Source organism: Rhamphochromis longiceps, linkage group LG14 (assembly GCF_057381845.1).
Source record: "Rhamphochromis longiceps isolate RC_006_pf linkage group LG14, R_longiceps_female_GT1.1, whole genome shotgun sequence".
Taxonomy (NCBI): Eukaryota; Metazoa; Chordata; class Actinopteri; order Cichliformes; family Cichlidae; genus Rhamphochromis; species Rhamphochromis longiceps.
Genome location: NC_140570.1, coordinates 19,470,820 through 19,490,016, shown reverse-complemented (window position 1 = coordinate 19,490,016; position 19,197 = coordinate 19,470,820). Strand labels below are relative to the sequence as shown.

The following is a 19,197-nucleotide window of genomic DNA, read 5'->3' as shown; positions in this document are numbered from 1 at the left end:
CATCTAAAACTTGTCAGTGCTCTCTTGTGGATACTCTACATAACGGCAACAGATGTTCTTAAATGGCCTCAAAGATATGTTATTTTTTTGGCATTTTTACACTGATGTTTTAGTGAAATTGTAAAAGTGATATGTCAGCATCTGTGACAGTATCCAGTCTCAGTATCAACCCATCACCTCTAAAACACATCAAATAAAACTAGGAAGCACAGATAACACTGCCTAAAGGACTTTATTCAAGCTCAAATTCACCGCAGCCACAGAAGAAATATAAAGAATAAGGATTTTTTTTTTACATACCAAAAAGAAGGTAAGCAGCAAACCGGGCAGAGAATTCAGAAAGAAAAAAAGAAAGTAAAAACTGATGAGGACAGGAAAAGGGAAGTTTCTCTGCTGACGTGTTTAATTAAAATAAATGATTGGACTCACTATCACAGCAGGAACACATTGCAGAAGGAGAGAAAGAGTGACAGAAGGAGAGATGAAAGGACAGCAAAGGGAGAGGATGATGAAAGAGTGAGAGACAGACGAGTGGCAGAAAGGGACTGGGGAAAGAGAAGAGAGGAATCAGAGAGAGGCCGACAGAAAGAAGGAAAAAGGTGAGAGACAGAAACGGTGGCTCTGAGCTGAAAGAACACAGACGAGTAACTAACTCTGTGGGGCTGTATTTTTTTGTATTATTCTGGCATTAAAATGGAATTATTAATGTTACTCAGCAATATGAATAAACTAAGAAATTAGTAGTGGGTCATTAAATTCAACCTTCTGCTTTTGTATGTGTAGTGACTAGTGCCTCAAAATAGTCCCCTAAGTTTTTAACTTAGAGAAGGCTGGGCCGTGTTATTTGAAAAATTTTAACCTCATAAATCTTACTCTGTTTTCTAAAACACATACATATTTATATCGATCTATTTTTGGTTTGATTTTAGTTACCTGCAGTGAGGTCATACCGCAGCAGGCTGAGAACCCATTCTGTGAGAATACAAGGTGTAAACACATAATGGCTGTGGTCATCCACTGTGAACTTGGCTTTTACCTAACAGGAAAGAAGAAAATACAGAAAGGGGTTATTATATTATATTATTATACACTCAGCAGACAGTTTATTAATCAACTTAATTAACTGATTGTTAACACAAAAAACCACATGGCAGCAAATTGATGCATTTAGGCATATACTGAACTTCAAACCGAGCATCAGAACAGGGAGAAAAATGACTTAATTGATTTTGAACATAGAACAGATCCATCGTTTTTTTCTATTAATGGTAGTGGTGTAACGATGTGGGGGATATTTTCTTTGTTGACCTTTTACACATGCTTTATTACCACAATGTATGTGTCTTCTGATGGCTGCTTCCAGCAGGATAAAGCACCATGCCACAAAGCTCAAATCATCTCAAACTGGTTTCTTGAACATCACAATCACTTGATAAAACTGTGTTCCTAATAAGGTTCTTTGTTCTGCCCGCATTGCCGTTTTATTGTGAAGCACTTTGATGTACACTAGTCTTTTAATTGTGCTATATAAACAAACTTTGACTTTGACTTAATAAAGTGGCTGTGAGTAAATATCTATAGATACAGATAAAACCTCTTTTCATTACACATTTCTATCTACCGCAAACTAGATATGCAAAAAGATGACACGATTAAAAATAAGCACCTGAATCTCCACATTTATCACTACGCTGCATTTATAATCCTAATAATCCAATGGCGTGAAGAGCAATATCAAAATAGCAACAGAACAAACATTCCCCCCTAAGTGCGTACACAAATGCATAATAACTTGAAAATGTCACAATTGCTGAGAATATCTGACATTTGTGGCTGCAATAAAACAGTAAGAAGCTACTGTGAAGGCGAATAACAACACAACAGATTTCTTTAACTGATACTTTCTAACATCATGAAAGCAAAATCTCAGCATTCATCTGGACACATTTCTGAGTGTCAAGTTATCTTATGCACAAGTCTCTACAATGTAATGCCTGTACCTGTAATAAAACCGGCACGAATTATGTGAAAACCTAATGTGCTTTTGAAAAGACTGGAGAGAACTTGGCTAATACCCATTAGTTAAAAATGGATATCTGTGAAAATACAAGGACTTGGACAGTGTGATTTTGCATCACATAGAGACTGTTTTAATCTGGAATTACTCAGATTTCTTTGTGCCTTTTTTATGCTCTTTGCATCTCAGGAAAACTGTGTTTTTACAAACCTGGTTATAAACTTGAATGAACACCCTGTGAAATGCAATACCTGTTCATAGAGCTGCACAAGAGACCCAGCCAGCTGGTGTGTTTTCCCTGTGCTGGCCCAGGCTGCCTGGCTGCCCAGGCTGTGCTGGAGAACTGGCTGCAGGTAAGCTGAGTAGATAGTCTGCAGCTGCTCCCTGTCTGGATAACTAAAGTCAGGTAAAGTAAACAGTAGGATAACAAGAATGAATCACTGTCAAGTTTGAAGGAGCCCAAGCAGAGAAACGGAGAGAGATGGGAACAATGACAAAGTGCTGTTTTACTGGTATTTACTTATATGTTGCTTGTTTTGTACTTACTCTATTGTGCAGATGCGTACTATAGAAGAGAAGCGGGTTGTGAGTGAATGTGTCCCAACAGCACCTCCTGTGGACATGGAAGCCACCACTTGTATGTTCTCAAGACTGACCCACTCCAGATTTTCATCATAGAACCCCTTATAGGTCAACACCTGAAAGAAAGGTTAATATATATTGTGATGCTTGGTGGTGGACATGAAACAGTCTAAGTTTCTGAGAGTGGGCACTTGTATCAAAACTGTTTCCAACACATCCAGCCATTGACTGACTTTTTAATTTATCTGTCTTTTTACCTGCTGGAGGAAGGCAGTGAGGTTGCTGGTTCCCCACTTGTCCGGTTTGGGTAGGTTGATGTCTTTTAAATAAAGGACCAAGTTCTCGCAGTCCTTGGGTCTGAAAACTCGACCAGTGTTAGAGCTGAGCAACAGGCACGTCTGGCTCAGTTTCTGTAGGACGTGGCGTGATGATGTCTGGGCGCTGCAGTGAACCACAGCAACTTGGGTGGAACGCAGCCGAGAGAAGGCGTAGCGCAGGAGCATGCTGAACAGGACGAACAGAATAAGGTCAGGAAACACACAAGAACTCAAAGTACGTGAGGTGAGACATGAGCGCAGAGGATGGCAACAGTTCATCCATATGCTTAAATGTTTTAAACAGTTCAGCTTCACCCATTTTTAAGCTGATCTAAGGACAGCAAGAAAGGATAAGAGGATGAAATCTGTGTTACTGCCACATTAATCAAAAAAATAAATTTTTGGGACGTCAAGAAAATTGTTTACCTTTGACTCAAAGGCAAATTAAAGAAAGTAAATATGACGTGTTCATGGGCATGCACAGTCATTATCAGAAAATCTGTACTTTTATCAGAAGACTAAGTTGACAAATCCCGTGCCTTACTGGCACCGTAACGTTTCAGACAAAGTGAGGCAGGGCATGAGGATGAGAAAAGAAAAGACTGAGAGATACAAAAGTGGAGTGTAAAAGGCAAACTGAGGGACCCTTGCTCTTTTATACCCAGGGGAGGGACACAATTACTTGTGGGGCAGTTCAGAACTTGATGTGTACACGTACACAATCCCAAGCACAAACAGCACGCACACACACACACCCAAAGATTTGATCTTTATTCTGAGCTTTCAGTGCCTTTACAAGAAAGGTCAAGTCTTGAATAAAAGCAGCTTTGATTTCACTGTTGATTATGTGATTGTGTCATTCTGAGTATTCCTATTTGAGTGCCTCTGTCTCACAAACCACACTGCACACTCTGACCTCACCAGTGATTTTTGTACTAAAGGCTAACATGAGGATAGAATAAAAAAATACCCTTTGTGAATTGCTTCCGCAGAATGCCATTTGATCTTAAGTCAGGATAATGGAAGGTAATGTAACAGTTGTTCAGCAATCATGGCTTTGTGAAGGGCTAAATGGTTTTTAATGTGTTTTTGTATATGGATCCAGAAGTAATTACCCCTTTCCACAACCCTCTGGCCCTATGACCATGAAGGGCTGCCTGTGCTGTGTGGTGAGCCAAGGAGAGAAACCCTGCAGACCTCTCTGCATGCCTGGAGTCTCAATCACAGGTAGCATGTGTGTATGAGAGAACTGCTCCAGCGTGAGACCCTCAGGACGCTGGAACATGTAACTTGCTAGATGACCACTGTCAGTGTTATAGTAAGTATCCAATGGTTTTCTGGGGTCTGGTGGGCTTTCCCTGGCCCAGCTCAGCAACTACAGGAGTGAAAAGACATAAAGACAAACATTAGCAAGTTATCCATCCTTATAATTTTCAGCAGTTATAATTAAGACATGAATACAATTTAAATCCAAACATAAAACTGTTCTTGAATTCAACCTCTATTGATACCAAACGAGAACAAAATGAGGTCCTCACCTCTTTGGCAAACTCCTGTCGTGTTTTGAGGTTGAGGTTTCCTCCCATACCTCTCAGTAGACCAACGATGAACTGGCCCCTCTCCTTCACAGCATTGAGGTGAGACAGGCAATTGAACACTGTGCCCACTAAACTAGTTTCCACCACAAAGTCATTCTGATGAGGAGAGAGAAAGAACAGCATACAGATGTAAGGATCAAAGATCTTTTACGATTTTCAAATAAACCGGTTGAGCAAAAGAAAAATCCAGTCTGTAAGGATTATGTAAATTAGAAGGAAATAATAAATGGATCTGTTCATTGAGCTGAAAGGTCACAAGTCATTTCAGTTACTTGATTGCACTTTCATAATGTTACCAATTAAATATATCATAATAAATACTGGTAATTATAAATGAAGTTAACTGATCAAGGTTCTAAGTTGCTCAGTGCGTATGACACCACTGTGTCAGGTTCCAAACAAAAGATGTGTTTAATATTTAGAACAATGAAAAGATGTGACTGCTTTTCATGCACTGTGTAGCAGTGGGACGCTGACCTGCTTGAGGACCCAGTCCAGAGATCTTTGGAAGTAATCGCCCAGCCAGTTTTCAAGATTATTGTGACACTCTTCTGGCTGACCCTTTAACCACGACTTCACCAAGGCACCCACATCAATGTCCTCATCACTTTAGATATGAGGAAGTAAAATGCCAGTGAGACAAGTACTGAAAAGGTGGAATTTGGTAGAAATAAATGCTTAAAACTCTTTCTGCATAGGCTGACTGACCTGAGAAAGATCATGCCCATGCGGGATATGGTAGCTGGTGAGGCACAGCTGAGGTCATGAGTCTCAAACAGGAAGTTAACATTAGGTCCAAACTGGATGCGTTCGCCACTGGGCATGGTTAACAGTCGATTATCATCAAGGACAGAATTCAGACTCTCAATCCACTCAGGATCAATGTCGCCATCACATACGATCCAAGAGTTCACCTCTAGAAAACACAAATATACATGCATTCAGGATATTAATCACGATACGGGGTGTGTCTGAAAGAATCATCTGATTTCAAAAGTTTTACATACAAAACTTGTTCACAAGTGCTTAACATTGCAGAATTAAAGCACTTTGAAATTGGATGATTCTGGTGATGGCCAAACACTTTTCCAGTTTCAGTGGGCAATAATGTCAAACGTCTGGTTAATCACAAACCAGCAGTGTCCCTCTCTTATTACCCTGAGATTCTTTGACCACGTTCCTGGCACTGTGGGTGAGGACGCCATCAGACCACTCTCTGGTGTCCATGTCTATATGTCCCAACAACTGTTGTCTGGGCATGGCCTTAGGATTCATTGTGTACTGCTTCACCTACCAAACAAAAAAAGTGAATTGGCAAGAACTCAAGGCAGAATTTCTTTAATTTTGAAAATGTCGCTTTTTAGATTCTTTTATATGCTAAATAACACTGGAACTCAGACAGTGCATAATGTAATTTTAGAGGACTTGTATTACATCACTTTTTCCAGTTACAGCATTAAATTCAAGAGGGGAGGTTCTCCCTCTACTCACCACTTTTCCTGTCTTGCCGAGAGCCTCCCTGAGCATCCTCCACAGTGTGGACTTGCCTGCTCCGCTTGGCCCGACAACAACTACGCCCATACGTTGTCTTAGCTGTTCATTTAGCTCCAATGCCTTCTTTAGCTATAAATGACAACAATTACTCCATTTAACTATCTCTGATTTTCTTATACCATCTTTCTAACAAACAACGTCAGTTCACATAGTGTTTATTAGAATTCTTCATATACACACCTGGCTGGGTATAAGTTCAAGCTGTGCCTCCTTATAAACTTGTTCCAGTGCATGTGTTAGTATCTGGTCCTCCACGTCAGTGAAATCAACCCCAGAGAAGACATCTCTCACCAGAGCATCAAACCGAGAGCAATCGGCAAAGGTCAGCTTGGACATTGTGTTCAGTCTTAAGGCCTGCACTACCATACTACTCTCTTCAACTGCAAGTAGATGGACAGAGAGAGAAAATGAGTTAGAGAAAGAAAAGAAATTAATATAAATTTAATTTCAATCCAAAACAGGGATAAGCATAAAAAATACTTGAATAAGAGTATGGTTAACACTATAAAACAGCTATAAACTATGAAAAAGGCAATATGCTGAATGAAAAGAAAAAAAAATAGAAAATTATATAAAAACAAGGGGAGGAAAGTTTAGTATTGGTTTGCTCTTGCAAATGTCCCCAGTGAAAAATGTGCTAATTACCAAAACTTGTCACGATTTAAGACACTGTCAATACTTTTGATCTCTTGTCTTTCTGCAGAGAAGCGCACTTGGCCAGACTACATACAGAGACAAACACAAGGAAAAACCTCAGGGACTCATCGACAGACAAGAGGTTCACACAATGTGTCTGTGAATCTGTGTGTGTGTGTTTGTGTGTTGGACAGATAAAAGGTGGGTGCTGGAGGAAGAGAAAGATTTAAAGGAAAGAATGATAGAATCTGGGAAAGGGTGAGTAAAACCAAGGTAGAAGTGTGGGAGGTTATTGAAAACAAGAGGCATGAAGGGGACCTTTGGGGTGAGAAAAAGAGGGCACCGATTGCGAACGAGCGGGACGAGAGCAACATCGACAGCCAGGTATCAGAGAAAGAGAGCGCTAACAAGAGGTTAGAGGAGGGAGCAGGAACTGAGGAAGAAATGCTGAAGAGGTAAACAACAACGCTCTGGCAAAGTGTTTTGAGGACGAGAGAATGCAGAAGGACAAAAGTACAGACAAGTGAAAAACCCGAGGGAAGAAAAGTTTTTAGGGAAAGTGCTTGAGCTAAATGTCAATTCATGGCATGTCTGTACTAGAATATTTAGAGGGCAAGCGCAGCATGTGCACAGAAAAAGAGCTGGACACTAAAGCTTTCTGTTTAAGTATACTCGTGGTGTTTATCCGGCTGCATTCAATAGATATCCACACAAAGAGGCACAGATAAGCCAAGCACTTTTATTGTATCTCTGTTGAGCAAAGGATAAGCATCTCCAGACCAGTCAAATTTTTAACTGTAACCTTATCTTCCGATGCTTTACGTCAACTCGAAAACTTTCTATCCCTCAGGTCCAAAGGTTGCTATCAGTATAGCAGTTTCAGCACTTCCAAAAAGTAGATTTTCAACTAGACTTAGAAAAGTTGCTACTTTTTTTTTTTTATTATCAGAGACTGCGTCGAGATTTCTGTTACAGGTTCATCTACTTCTGTGGTGGATGAAGAAGTTAAGAAGTCTAAAGAGGCTAAAACTTTGACAAGTTTACTTGTGGATTCTTTTTCAATAACCCCAATGAGCCAAATATGTCAGTCTGACAAAGGGTGTTATTATTATTAAAAGTGTCAATAGTCTTTTGGGCTCCTTTAACTTTAGTCGATTAAAACAATCAGATGATATTAAAAGCGTGGTTTGGATGTTACATGACAGCACAGTTACGCTTACTTTGCCTTTGAGATATATTTATTTATGATGTGTTGAATGATCCTTCACCAGGACAAGAGTCCGGTCTCCAATAAACACAATGGATTGAACTATATATTTTTTAACATCTATCCATCCTCTTTTGCTTATATGAAGTCATGTTACAGTGGCAGCAGGCTAACCAGACATCCTCTCACTCAGTGAGACTCGACACTTTGAGATCCCTCAGTTACTCCTGAGGGATCTTGTACCCCAAAGTATTCCCATACGGAAAATATAATTTCTACTATAGGTTCTGGGTGTACCCCAGAGTTAGGGTGAACAACTGATATTAAAAAAAATAATAATAATAATAATAATCTGAGGACCTGCACTCTGTTCTTGACATATACCATGAGGGGATATGATGGCCTGGCCTGGTAAATGGCCTGTATTTATATAGTGCTTTACTAGTCCCTAAGGACCCCAAAGCGCTTTACATATCCAGTCATCCACCCATTCACACACACATTCACACACTGGTGATATGCAAGCTACATTGTAGCCACAGCCACCCTGGGGCGCACTGACAGAGGCGATGATATCCCATACTATATGTGTTCACCATCAAGGAACAGAAGTTTTACACATAGCTGCTTTTTATGTTAATTAAATGGCCCAACTTTACCCAATCACAATTACCCCCAAGTCACTGCTAATCCCTTGGATCCAGCTGAGTGACACACCAGGGGATGAAATGTTGACTTTAATTTCTCATTGGAAATCTTGTCAGGAGTGTGAAAACCACACATCATAATGTTTCCCTCTGCCAACAACAGACCAGTGGTCCCAGTATGAGGCATCGAGGTAACTTAAGGCCTTTTGTTTAGCTCTCAAGGTCATCATTAGCCAGGGCAGCTTTGAAGCATCTGTGCAGCAGCTGCCCACAGGGGAAGTGAGAGGAGCCCATAGCAAAAAGTTCGTTAGCTGGAGAAACAGCAACAGCCAAGAACACCTAAAAAAGTGTGTCTGTTTGTTTAAATTCAGCCTCCAGATGAGAAATGTCTTGAATACAACAGTAGACTTTCAAAACTCTACCCAGAGGGATGTTCTTTCTAATTATGCCTATTTTTGTTAAGTACAATACATCACTGTAACTCATCTGTAGGACTAGAATAAAGAATGTGTAAATTGGCTAAACAAATATGCAGCCCATAACTTTCAGACTTGTAGTCTCAATCAGTGTTGACTAAAGTGGCTTAAGACAATTTATCAGATTATGTGCAGCTCCCTCTTAAGTATAGATTTCATTCTCACCCCACCAAATGATTTCACAAATTAGCACAACCTCTGCTTCAGACAGAAATAAATCATTAATCAAGTCATCAGGTGCTGCTTGAATATAATGAAAGTCTGCCATTAATGTTGTGTAATTATAAACCCGAATAAAACACAGTGTATTTTATAAAAATCCTAGTACTTTGCATTGTTAAAGTTTTGACCCTTTGTACTTGGCAAAGAGTTTGATTTTGAGTCAAAAATGAACCCATTTCCTCCTAACTTTCTTTTAAAATACATTTTTGGCCTTTTTAGCCATTGTAATGATGTGACAGGCTGAAGGTGGACAAGAAAGGTTGGGGAGAGCAGGGGGAAGGGATGTAGCAATTGGCCCGGTACAAAATCAAACCGTGGTCTCTGGAATAACCTTGTGGCATATGAGTTGCCTGCTCAACCCAGTGAGCTATACTGGCACCCCCTCAAAACTTTCTTGACACAATATTGGAGAAGAAAAAATAAAAATGCCTCACAGAAATAATCTATATTAAAAAAAAGGAAAAACACCCAGAGGGGGTCTTACTCTTTTCTTTGTTGCGATTCCTTCTGTGTTGCTGCAGGAGACCGCCGCAGGCCTTCAGCACTGTCTTTAGAGCTCGCAAACCCCAGTCATAGTGTTGCTGAGGAGTCAACAACTCTCTGGAGAAAGAAATAAAGGCACATTTTTACACATCACACACTCGCAGTTGGCGGTAGCATTGTCTGTAACAGTCAGTGGTGGGAAGCAGAAAGGGTAATTTATCCACAAAAATCAAGCAACTGCATACTATTAATGCTAAAACGGAAAGTCCGTCTAATAATAACACGTGAAACACAAAAATCACACACAACACAGACATCAAACTACACAGGTGAAGCACATTGCATGTCAATTTGACCCTAATCCAAACCAAAAATGACTTAATTCTACCTTGCCAGGTTGAAGATTGCTACCAGTTTGCATCCCAGTATTTCTCCATTTTTGAAGCCCTCGGAGTAGAGGATGACTTCAGCAATGAGCTCATTGTCTGGCCTGCTCATGGCCACAGGCCTGAACAGTTGCTTTAGGTTGTCTGGAAGTTTCTGTCTGCCTCCATAGCCTTTTCCTGCCGGATTTAATGTGATAAAGACTCCAGAATTAGGGTCCAATTCCACCTAGAGGATGAAGAAAGGAAGAACATGTTCTTCTCAATATTACCGGTATGATTTTTTAAAACTGGCATTAGTAAAGTTTAAGCAGTTCCTTCTTGAATTATGACAAATCCAGTTTTTACGCCATATATGAAAACATAAATAATTTACTGTGGGACTGATTTGACTGAAAGACAGTTAAAAAAAATAGAAAAAATAATTGTATATCATGAGAAAGTGTCATCAATTACTGAGGTGGGCTTGAGAAATCAGAATGACCTGGTGTTCAGCATTATTGTTTTTGTCTGCATTTGTTTATTTTCTGACCTCCTTCCCTAGCAGATCGGATGTGTTCTTATGGTGTTTGAGAGAGTCTTGAATGGCCTGAATCTGCATGGAAACTGCAGACAGTACTGCTTCCTCTAAACGGTTAAACTCGTCAAAGCAGCCCCATGCTCCACACTTCACCAACCCCACAAAGATCCGTCCCATTGACTTCACATCGATACCCTGGAAAACAGACCAAAAAAAAAGCAGTCGTTGTCATTTGTACTCAATTTGCAATCCTACTTTGTTTGTGCATGTGTGTGGACTAATCAAAAGGTTAGTGTATGTGTGTGTCTACTACTGCACATATGTGATTCATGGATATATTGTATCCACGTCTTTAGTTGTAGCTTTCGCTTTGTATATATTTTTTGCTTTTCACAGAAGCATCTATACACCTCGTCACAGTTGAACACCAGCACTTGACGTCCAAACAGCCCTCCTAAGGCTTTGACGGACTCAGTCTTGCCTGTGCCGGCTGGCCCATAAGGATTCCCCCCGAGCCCCATCTTCATTGCCTGGGTCAGAGTCAGGTAGCATTTATCAGTCAGTGGAGTGTGCACCAGCTTAGCCACATTCCCCTGGGAGGCAGTAAGAGATAAGATTAAAGATTAAAATTAGGAATAAAGACAGCAAAGGAAAGTGATGGTGGCCAGACAGCATCAGAGATATGGGTGAAGGGACACGATGGAGACTGAAACAAACTTGTCAAAAAAATAAAGGAAATGAATGGAAAAGGATAGACGTGACAAATGAATGATGGACGGGCAAAGAAAAGAAAAGTAAACGGGAGTCTGGATGTGGTTGTAAAAAACTGTAGAGTGGAAATGCAAGAAGGCACTGTATTACACGTGCTCCTTATCCCTGCATAAACAGTGCCCCCCAAAGGTAAAAAAAAATAGGTTCAAATACATTGATTAACACCTACACAACAGCTCCCATAAGCGGGATACTGCAGCCTGCCACACTGCAAAAACTGTTTAACAATAGCTTGTGATAAAGCTGATCCAGCCCCCAAACTCCTGCCTATAGTGTAATTATTACTGATATAAACTGGGATTAAGAAAATGCATGTTCTCCTAATACTACCTTACCTGGGTCATACTGAAAGTAGCTACAGAATGAACAAAATGTTATAGGGCTTCACCTGAATATTAAACCCTCGGCTAGATTTAGATATTTGGTTTCCTTTTTTTGGTTGTTACACATGAATATAATAATTTTTGTTATGGTTATAAAATTAGACATGATGTCAGTCATTTATCATCTGTAAAAATAGACTAATACAGATGGCACAACTTGCTGTTGAAAATGTCTGCTGCTTTCCTCCCTTGCAAGTCAATGTGCTGTAAAATGAATGCTAAGAAAGCAGATTTAATTTCCTGTGGTTTAATATTCTTAATTAGAAAAACAAAATGTCAAGTAAAGATTAACTGGAGTGCAGGAAACATCACTGAATGTTTTGGTTTGTTCCATTTGTGTAATTGAAAAGAGGAACGCATATACAACACGTTTGCACTATATCACACCTGGTATTCATAGGTATAGCTGAATTGTGCATCCACCATATGTATGTGGCAGCATTGGTCCGGCCCCATATAGAACCGAAGCTGCTTCTTCCAGGCCCAGGCGTCAGTAGTGGTAACTCCTGCCTGGTTAAGTTGCTTCACCACACTGATGTTGTGGATAATATCCAGGATCAAGGCCTTCAGCTTCAATTGCAGGACACTAGACTCTGTACAAGGAGACATGCATAAATTTTAGGGTGTCAGAACCTGTAAAAGTACACAAATAACACATTTCTGACATAAAAGAGCATTGTATCTGTAAATGCAGGGTGCTGGATTTAACCAGGCCAGGAAATAGTTAATATTTGTTACAATAGTGTATTGAATTTGAATAAACCACAGTGTAGAACTGAGAAATTCTGAAATGAACAATATGATTTTTTTCAGTATGACTCAGGCAACACATTTAAACATTAAAAACAGTGCTGCATTACCTCTTTAGTTCATCACTGTTCAAGTTTTATGGAACTGATTAGACCAGCAGCTGTAACCCTGAATTTTACATTCTTGCTTGATATGGGATTTCTCTCTCTTTCTTTTGGTAAAGCGGTGATCATTCCAAACAGGTGTCAGTTCTTGACTTCAGGGGATTGTAATTTGTATTAAAAAATAGCATTTGAGCTTATATAACAGAAATAAGCAAGGCCTTCTCCCCAAAAAGACATTGCTGGAAAGCAGTAAATGTTCTTTTAAAGGCCAAAGAAACCACATACATGTCATTCAGTATTAAAAGGGCCTCTCAGTATGGGCAAGTTGCCCGTGCCCTGTGCACTAATGCGCATTGATACCATCGAGGATGCTGGCTTTTGTACTGTGTGCTTACAACAAGTGAGTGATGGCCTTTCTGTTTAGCCTGGAGGATTTCTAAGAGTTTTAAAATTTGACCTGTCAGACCACAGGAATATTTTCTGCTTTCCCTCAGTCCGAACAAAGGCCCAGAGAGAGCACTGGTGCTTCTGGGTCTGTTTATATGTGTATTTTTTTTGCCTAGCAACCCCCCAAAATCAATTATGGCTACACTCCTTTTTACCACTTCAAGCCACCTTTTAGGCATCTTTTATAGTCTTGTTGACATGTATGCATCAATAGTGTCAGCCTAGCTAGAGATGCATACAAATTACTTCAGCAAATGTATGCCAAATGTATCCTGCCAAATGTATCCTGCCAAATGTATCCTGTCTTGCCTCACCAACAAATGGCTCCTCACTTCCTGTGGAGTTTATGAGGCGATCGTGGCTGAAGAGTTGGGAGTTCACCTTGTAATCGGAAGGTTTCCGGTTCGAGCCCCGGCTTGGACAGTCTCAGTTGCTGTGTCCTTGGGCAAGACACTTCACCCGTTGCCTACTGGTGGTGGTCAGAGGGCCCGGTGGCGCCAGTGTCCGGCAGCCTCGCCTCTGTCAGCGCGCCCCAGGGTGGCTGTGGCTACAATGTAGCTTGCCATCACCAGTGTGTGAATGTGTGTGTGAATGGGTGGATGACTGGTTGTGTAAAGCACTTTGGGGTCCTTAGGGACTAGAAAAGCGCTATACAAATACAGGCCATTTACCATTTATGGACATTTTAGGCAGACTGGGTAATTAGATTGTCTTTCTTGCCATTACTTTTGCTGCTTTAATCAGTCCCAGCACTTTATAACCACTTGAGACAAACTGGTGTTAAAAGAAAGCACATCACATAGGGATTTTACCCTTTTTAACCCCTTTTCACAACGGTGTCCTGCATCCATCATTTCCTCTCAAAATGAATCATAAACGAGCAAAAGTAAGACATTATTAGTTAAGTTAAAACTAATAAGCGACACGACCACTCAAAATAGTCCAAAATGAGCCTTTGCAGCCTTTACACTGGTTTAGTCATAATAACCTTTTCAGCTATCAAAAGCCCCCAATTTGATACAGCTTGTCATTTTCAGTAGAAAACAAAATGAAAACTTCCCCCGGCACCATCCTGACACAAGAAGTGAATTACGTACTCCAAAGCCGCCTTTTTTTTCTTTAACAGCTAAAAGAAACAGCACTTGCAATATTACAGTACATCACCACCTAGGCGTGTCAGTCCTATCTAATGAAATCTCTAAGAAACATTGCCATATATTTTGGTTTTTTACACAGAAGCCAGTAATTTAATAATGTATTATCATGGAAATAACTGCTACAGGCATAAATGGAAAAGGTGTGCATGTAAGAATATAATATTTCCATATAATATAATCCAGTGCTGTACTAAAATAAAAGGTATTCTACAACTTTGTGAAAAAGTCTAAAAGCAAATTTAGCCCACACGCTGAAGTTAAGCATGAAGAAAATGACAGAAGAGATTTGGAATTTGACCATTTCCCAGAACGCCAATGTCCTGTGAAATGTCGGTACTGTTGGCGCTTTCATCTCATGAATGAGTAACTTGTTTAAATCTAAAAGTAAAGCAGATTTGAGTTCTGAGGCAAAAGTCGGCTGTTATGCTTTATGCAGCCATATATTCATCCCCGGGTCATTAAATTCGCCTGTCAGATATGTTGCCTACAGATTTAAAGCGTACTACTGCCCCTTTGCAGCTTCCTAGGAGACTATGAGTGATACACTCATTTGGAATTAATTTCCCACTCATCTCATAATCCCAACAGATTCAACCAAGCCTGAGATTTGGATCAGTATCTGATGTAGATTAAGTACACATATTAAGTAGCAATTGTTTATCTGGACTCTCACAGAAAGGTCAAAAACTAAAATAAGGGTTGTGAAATTTGCTGTAGAAATAACCACAGAGAGAGAGAGAAAAATCACACATCAAGTGTGGGGCAAAGACGTGAATATTTTAAGACCTCTTGGGGAAAAAACATTGTGTAGTTCCTGTTTATCACAACTTCTTCTGTCTTTCTGTGCATTACCCTTATGTCAGAGATCGTAACCAGTCAATATTGGCAATTCTAATTGCCAATATGGCCACTAGGGGTCATAGGACTCCACTCAAGTAGCCCTGCTATTATATATCAGTTATATTGTATCACTTTATATATAATGTTAAAGCTAGCATCTACGTTTAGCTGAATACTTGGATTAGAGGAAGAAAAACTGTAGAAACACTAGTGAACACAGTGACATGGTGATTACTGTTGCCTCAAAGCCGAACAGTAAGATGGTCCTGGATCTGGCCAGGGCCTTTCTGTGTGGAGTTTGCTTGTTCTCCTCGTGTCTGTGTGGGTTCTGTCCAGATACTATGGCTTCCTCAAGCACTCCAAAGACAGGCATGTTAGTAGGGTTAGGTTAGTTGGTGATTGGCTTTAATATGCTTCAGATGTGAATGACAGTGTGAATGGTTGTCGGTCTCTATGTGTTAGCCCTGTGACAGACTGGCAACCTGTCCAGCATGTACCCAACCTCTCGCCCTGTGTCAGCTGGGATAGGAGATGAAGTCAGAGATGCAAGGCTGAGACTGTTTTGGACATGAGCAAAAGAGAGGTAGTGGATATGTTGGGCAAAGGACGTTGAAGACAGCTACCAGGCAAAAAGAAAAGAGGAAGTCCACATAAAAGGTTCAGGCATGAAGTAAAGGAGGGCCTGCAGAGGGTTTGTGTGACAGAAGAAGATACTACGGATAGAGTGAGAGTAAGATGACTTGTTATGGCCATCCCTAAAGGGAGGAGTGGAAATAAGAAGAAGAAGAAAGAAACTGGCTGGTTGTAATAATCACAGATTTGATGTTTATTCATTAATGTTGGTTATAAATTGCTTTTAACTGTAAGTTTTTTTAATCCTTGTATGCACACACTAAGCTAAACGTATATGTTAAATAAAATCCATATCACGTGTGCAGAATTTCATGCCGTCCAGGGAAACGTTACACCTGTCTGAATGGGCACACATACTTTATCTTCCCCGATGCTTAAACACAAATGTGTTCCCTACCTGTGTTATCAGAGCTGGTGTCCACTGTGGTATAGACTTCTAATTTGCTGTTAAGCTCCAACTCCAACTGATGCAAATTTTGTTCTTTTATAGCTCTTTCCACATCTTCAGTAAATTGGATTTGCTCAGCCAGACACAGGATCTACACGAAAAAATGCAACATTGTTTAATGCTGGGGAGAAAAAAAACGTATTTTCTTTTACATCACAAGCTTTAAAGAATATTTTTAAAAAGCAGTTGTATAAATGAGTGTGTGCACCTGTGATGGATAACGAGAGGGGTCCACTTCCCCTTTCTTTGCTGCTGACACACATTCATACAGCAAGTGCTTTAGGGTCTCCTTCATTTCCACAGACAGCTCACTTAACCACACCTAGAAACGAAGGAAAACTGTTTATGCAGAACCACAAAGGAAGGTTCAAAGAAAAAGCATATAAAACGTTTAAAATGAATACACATTTGTGTTGCTTTGAATACATTTTTAAAAAGGATAAACATACTACAAGTACCTCCTTAGACCTCCAACAATGATAATACTATTTATCCATTTATATACATTCATAGCTTTACCTCCACAAGGCTGTAAATGTGTACAATATTTCTGAGTGGCACAATTTCTCCCTCCAAAGAACACATGGCGACAATGTGCTGGCATTGCTCATCAAACACAACACTGTGGATGCCTGCAAAGGGAATATATATGCAGACTACCTTCACTATCCAATACAACCGTTATGATTCAAACAATATGAACAAATATAACAAAAGGGGGAAAACAGGCAGAAGACAGAGCGACAGCAGATAAATGCAAACGATCATCAGCAACAACAGAATGTAAGAACACACATGTCTCTGACCTGCAAAGAGTTTTTTTAGGTGTGACTGGATGACACTAGGGTTGGTTGCCTGCCCAAGAATTTCTAACAGATCATCATCCCCAATGAAATAGAACCGTGGGAAGGCAGACCGTTTCTCCTGTGATGCAGACACAAAACCACATTTAGGTAGTGGTGATATTTGAAACCCATGTGAAAGAAAGCAAATGTCTTCTCACACGTGCGTATTCACCTCCAGGAACTCATTGAGTGACTTTTGGCAGCGCTGTAGTTGGTCCAGTATGGTGACGAGGGAGTTTCTGATGCCAGCCCTCGAACTCAGAGAAACAACTCTGTTGTCTCTCTGGATGTCTGACATTATAGACCTAAGACACGGAGCGAGAAGATGTTCAGTTATGCCAGTTTCTATTTGTCAGCAAAAGAGAAGCCACATGTAGTTTATGGTATATTATCACATGTAGTATATAGTGGTTTTCTAATCTTACTGAACACTCAAAGTGCGTCAGACTACAAGCCACATTTAACCACACAGTCAAATAGTGTTTTATTCTATACATTGCAAACATGGAGGTCTTTCAACTGTCAGAGGAAGCTAGACTACCCAAAGAAAACTCATGCACTCGTAGTGAGTGCGCACATTCAAACACCAGAAGGAAAGGTCCAAATCAGGAACGTTCTTGCTGTGAAGTATCAGTGTTAGCCACCATTGTGCCTAAATGGGCAAACGCTTCATTTGTGTTATTACACAGAGCTGCACACACTGTACCTGAAGTCTTCATCAACTCGTTTGAAGCGAGCTTCCTCTCGGGGCAATGCTCCTCGTCCAAAAATGGGCTCCAAATAAACCCAGCGCCTCTGGATGGCATTCAGACTGAGCAGATACTCATCCAAGTCGGACAGACGAACTTCCCACAGACTGACCTGGATATACGTGGAGTAAATACTCAAACCTTTGTCACAGTTTCTTCATCAGGGATTAAATGTTAATATATAAATGAACCAAATTTGTTTTTTAAAAACTGCATGTACCAATACAAGCTGAGAAAGGTATGTGAAAAGTACTTTTTCCATACATAAAAAAAATTAAGCACTTAAAGTTTATTCATAGATTTAAAGACCTTGACCTGACCTTGTCCTGGAAGCTGCGGTAATAAGGGGAATCTTTTAGCGACTGCAGCAGACAGCGATTATCTCCCACCTAGATAGACAGAGAAATGGTGAAAACGTAATACCTAATACATAAGATGTCATTTAGGCATTTAGTGTCAACTATGTCTCCCTAACAATTGAGTCAAGTATGCTCTTTTATTTGAACTGCCTGACATAACATTTCACTGATGTACTGAAACAACATTTGCATGTAAATATGGACAGCAACATTTAAAGAAGCAAGTACTAATTATATAAAAAAAAATTTTTTTAAAACAATAACACTGTTTCACAATCAGACACAATGGGTTCTATCTTGGTAAGCCTCTACAAACCTTATGTATGGGTCATTCTAAAGCAGGGGTCTCAAACTTTCGGCCCGGGGGCCACTTGTGGCCCACGTCACTCCTACTTGACGTGAAGAAATGTAATGCAATTACATATTGAACTTTTTTTGTAGGCATGATTTGTTTGTTGCTGAATGCAATGTTGAAATAAGTTCTTTAAAAAGCAAAAAATGATTTAATATGAAAACAATATGAGCAGAGAGTACAAACATGTTGAGGGATTGGCTGTGTTGGTTCAGTGAGAGAGTTATTTGTAAAGAAAACAATTTTCACTAGAAGTCAAAAACTAATGTGTACACTTACGTCTGCATTTTTATTTTGTTAAATACAAACAAAATTAGAGTAGAAGTGCTGCCACGCGTTTGATCAGAAAGACAGTAACAATTTGTTTATTTGATAGTTCAAAGTAGTAGCAGTTGAAAGGCCTCAGTTAAGAGTGAGGAAAAAAAATTACGTTCACATTTGCAGATTTGTCTTGTTATACAATATTTGACATTTAAAGAAAACTAGCAAAACACTATATTTCTGGAAATATTTGTGGGTGTTTTTGTGTTTGTTTGTTTGTTTTTGTATTACTTGAACACTAAAGTGGACCTCCAATGAGATGACAGTGCCAGCAGTGGCCCACAGCCCATTTTGGTTTGAGACCCCTGTTCTAAAGAGTTCATTGGATTCAAGTGTGGCACTGATGCAACAAGTCAGCTTGTGAAATTTCTACCCTTGTAAATATTTCACAATAAG

At 39.9% G+C, this 19,197-nt stretch overlaps 1 protein-coding gene across 3 annotated transcripts in view; it reads right to left on the bottom strand.

Moving 5' to 3' along the window:
* dync2h1 (dynein cytoplasmic 2 heavy chain 1) overlaps window positions 1–19,197 on the bottom strand; it is a 136,025-nt gene that overhangs the window by 98,742 nt on the left and 18,086 nt on the right. For all 3 annotated transcript variants that reach the window (XM_085381092.1, XM_085381091.1, XM_085381093.1), the window contains exons 29-51: window positions 18,090–18,158; window positions 17,727–17,881; window positions 17,193–17,325; window positions 16,982–17,099; window positions 16,695–16,807; window positions 16,384–16,497; window positions 16,125–16,266; window positions 12,184–12,389; window positions 11,053–11,235; window positions 10,655–10,837; window positions 10,128–10,351; window positions 9,741–9,856; window positions 6,249–6,448; window positions 6,006–6,137; window positions 5,672–5,804; window positions 5,223–5,430; window positions 4,992–5,121; window positions 4,455–4,610; window positions 4,032–4,291; window positions 2,857–3,103; window positions 2,564–2,715; window positions 2,269–2,413; window positions 934–1,036 (exon numbers count right to left, since the gene is read on the bottom strand). In XM_085381092.1, coding sequence (XP_085237218.1) covers window positions 934–1,036; window positions 2,269–2,413; window positions 2,564–2,715; window positions 2,857–3,103; window positions 4,032–4,291; window positions 4,455–4,610; window positions 4,992–5,121; window positions 5,223–5,430; window positions 5,672–5,804; window positions 6,006–6,137; window positions 6,249–6,448; window positions 9,741–9,856; window positions 10,128–10,351; window positions 10,655–10,837; window positions 11,053–11,235; window positions 12,184–12,389; window positions 16,125–16,266; window positions 16,384–16,497; window positions 16,695–16,807; window positions 16,982–17,099; window positions 17,193–17,325; window positions 17,727–17,881; window positions 18,090–18,158 — 3,622 coding nt within the window. The remainder of the gene's footprint in view (window positions 1–933; window positions 1,037–2,268; window positions 2,414–2,563; window positions 2,716–2,856; window positions 3,104–4,031; window positions 4,292–4,454; window positions 4,611–4,991; window positions 5,122–5,222; window positions 5,431–5,671; window positions 5,805–6,005; window positions 6,138–6,248; window positions 6,449–9,740; window positions 9,857–10,127; window positions 10,352–10,654; window positions 10,838–11,052; window positions 11,236–12,183; window positions 12,390–16,124; window positions 16,267–16,383; window positions 16,498–16,694; window positions 16,808–16,981; window positions 17,100–17,192; window positions 17,326–17,726; window positions 17,882–18,089; window positions 18,159–19,197) is intronic.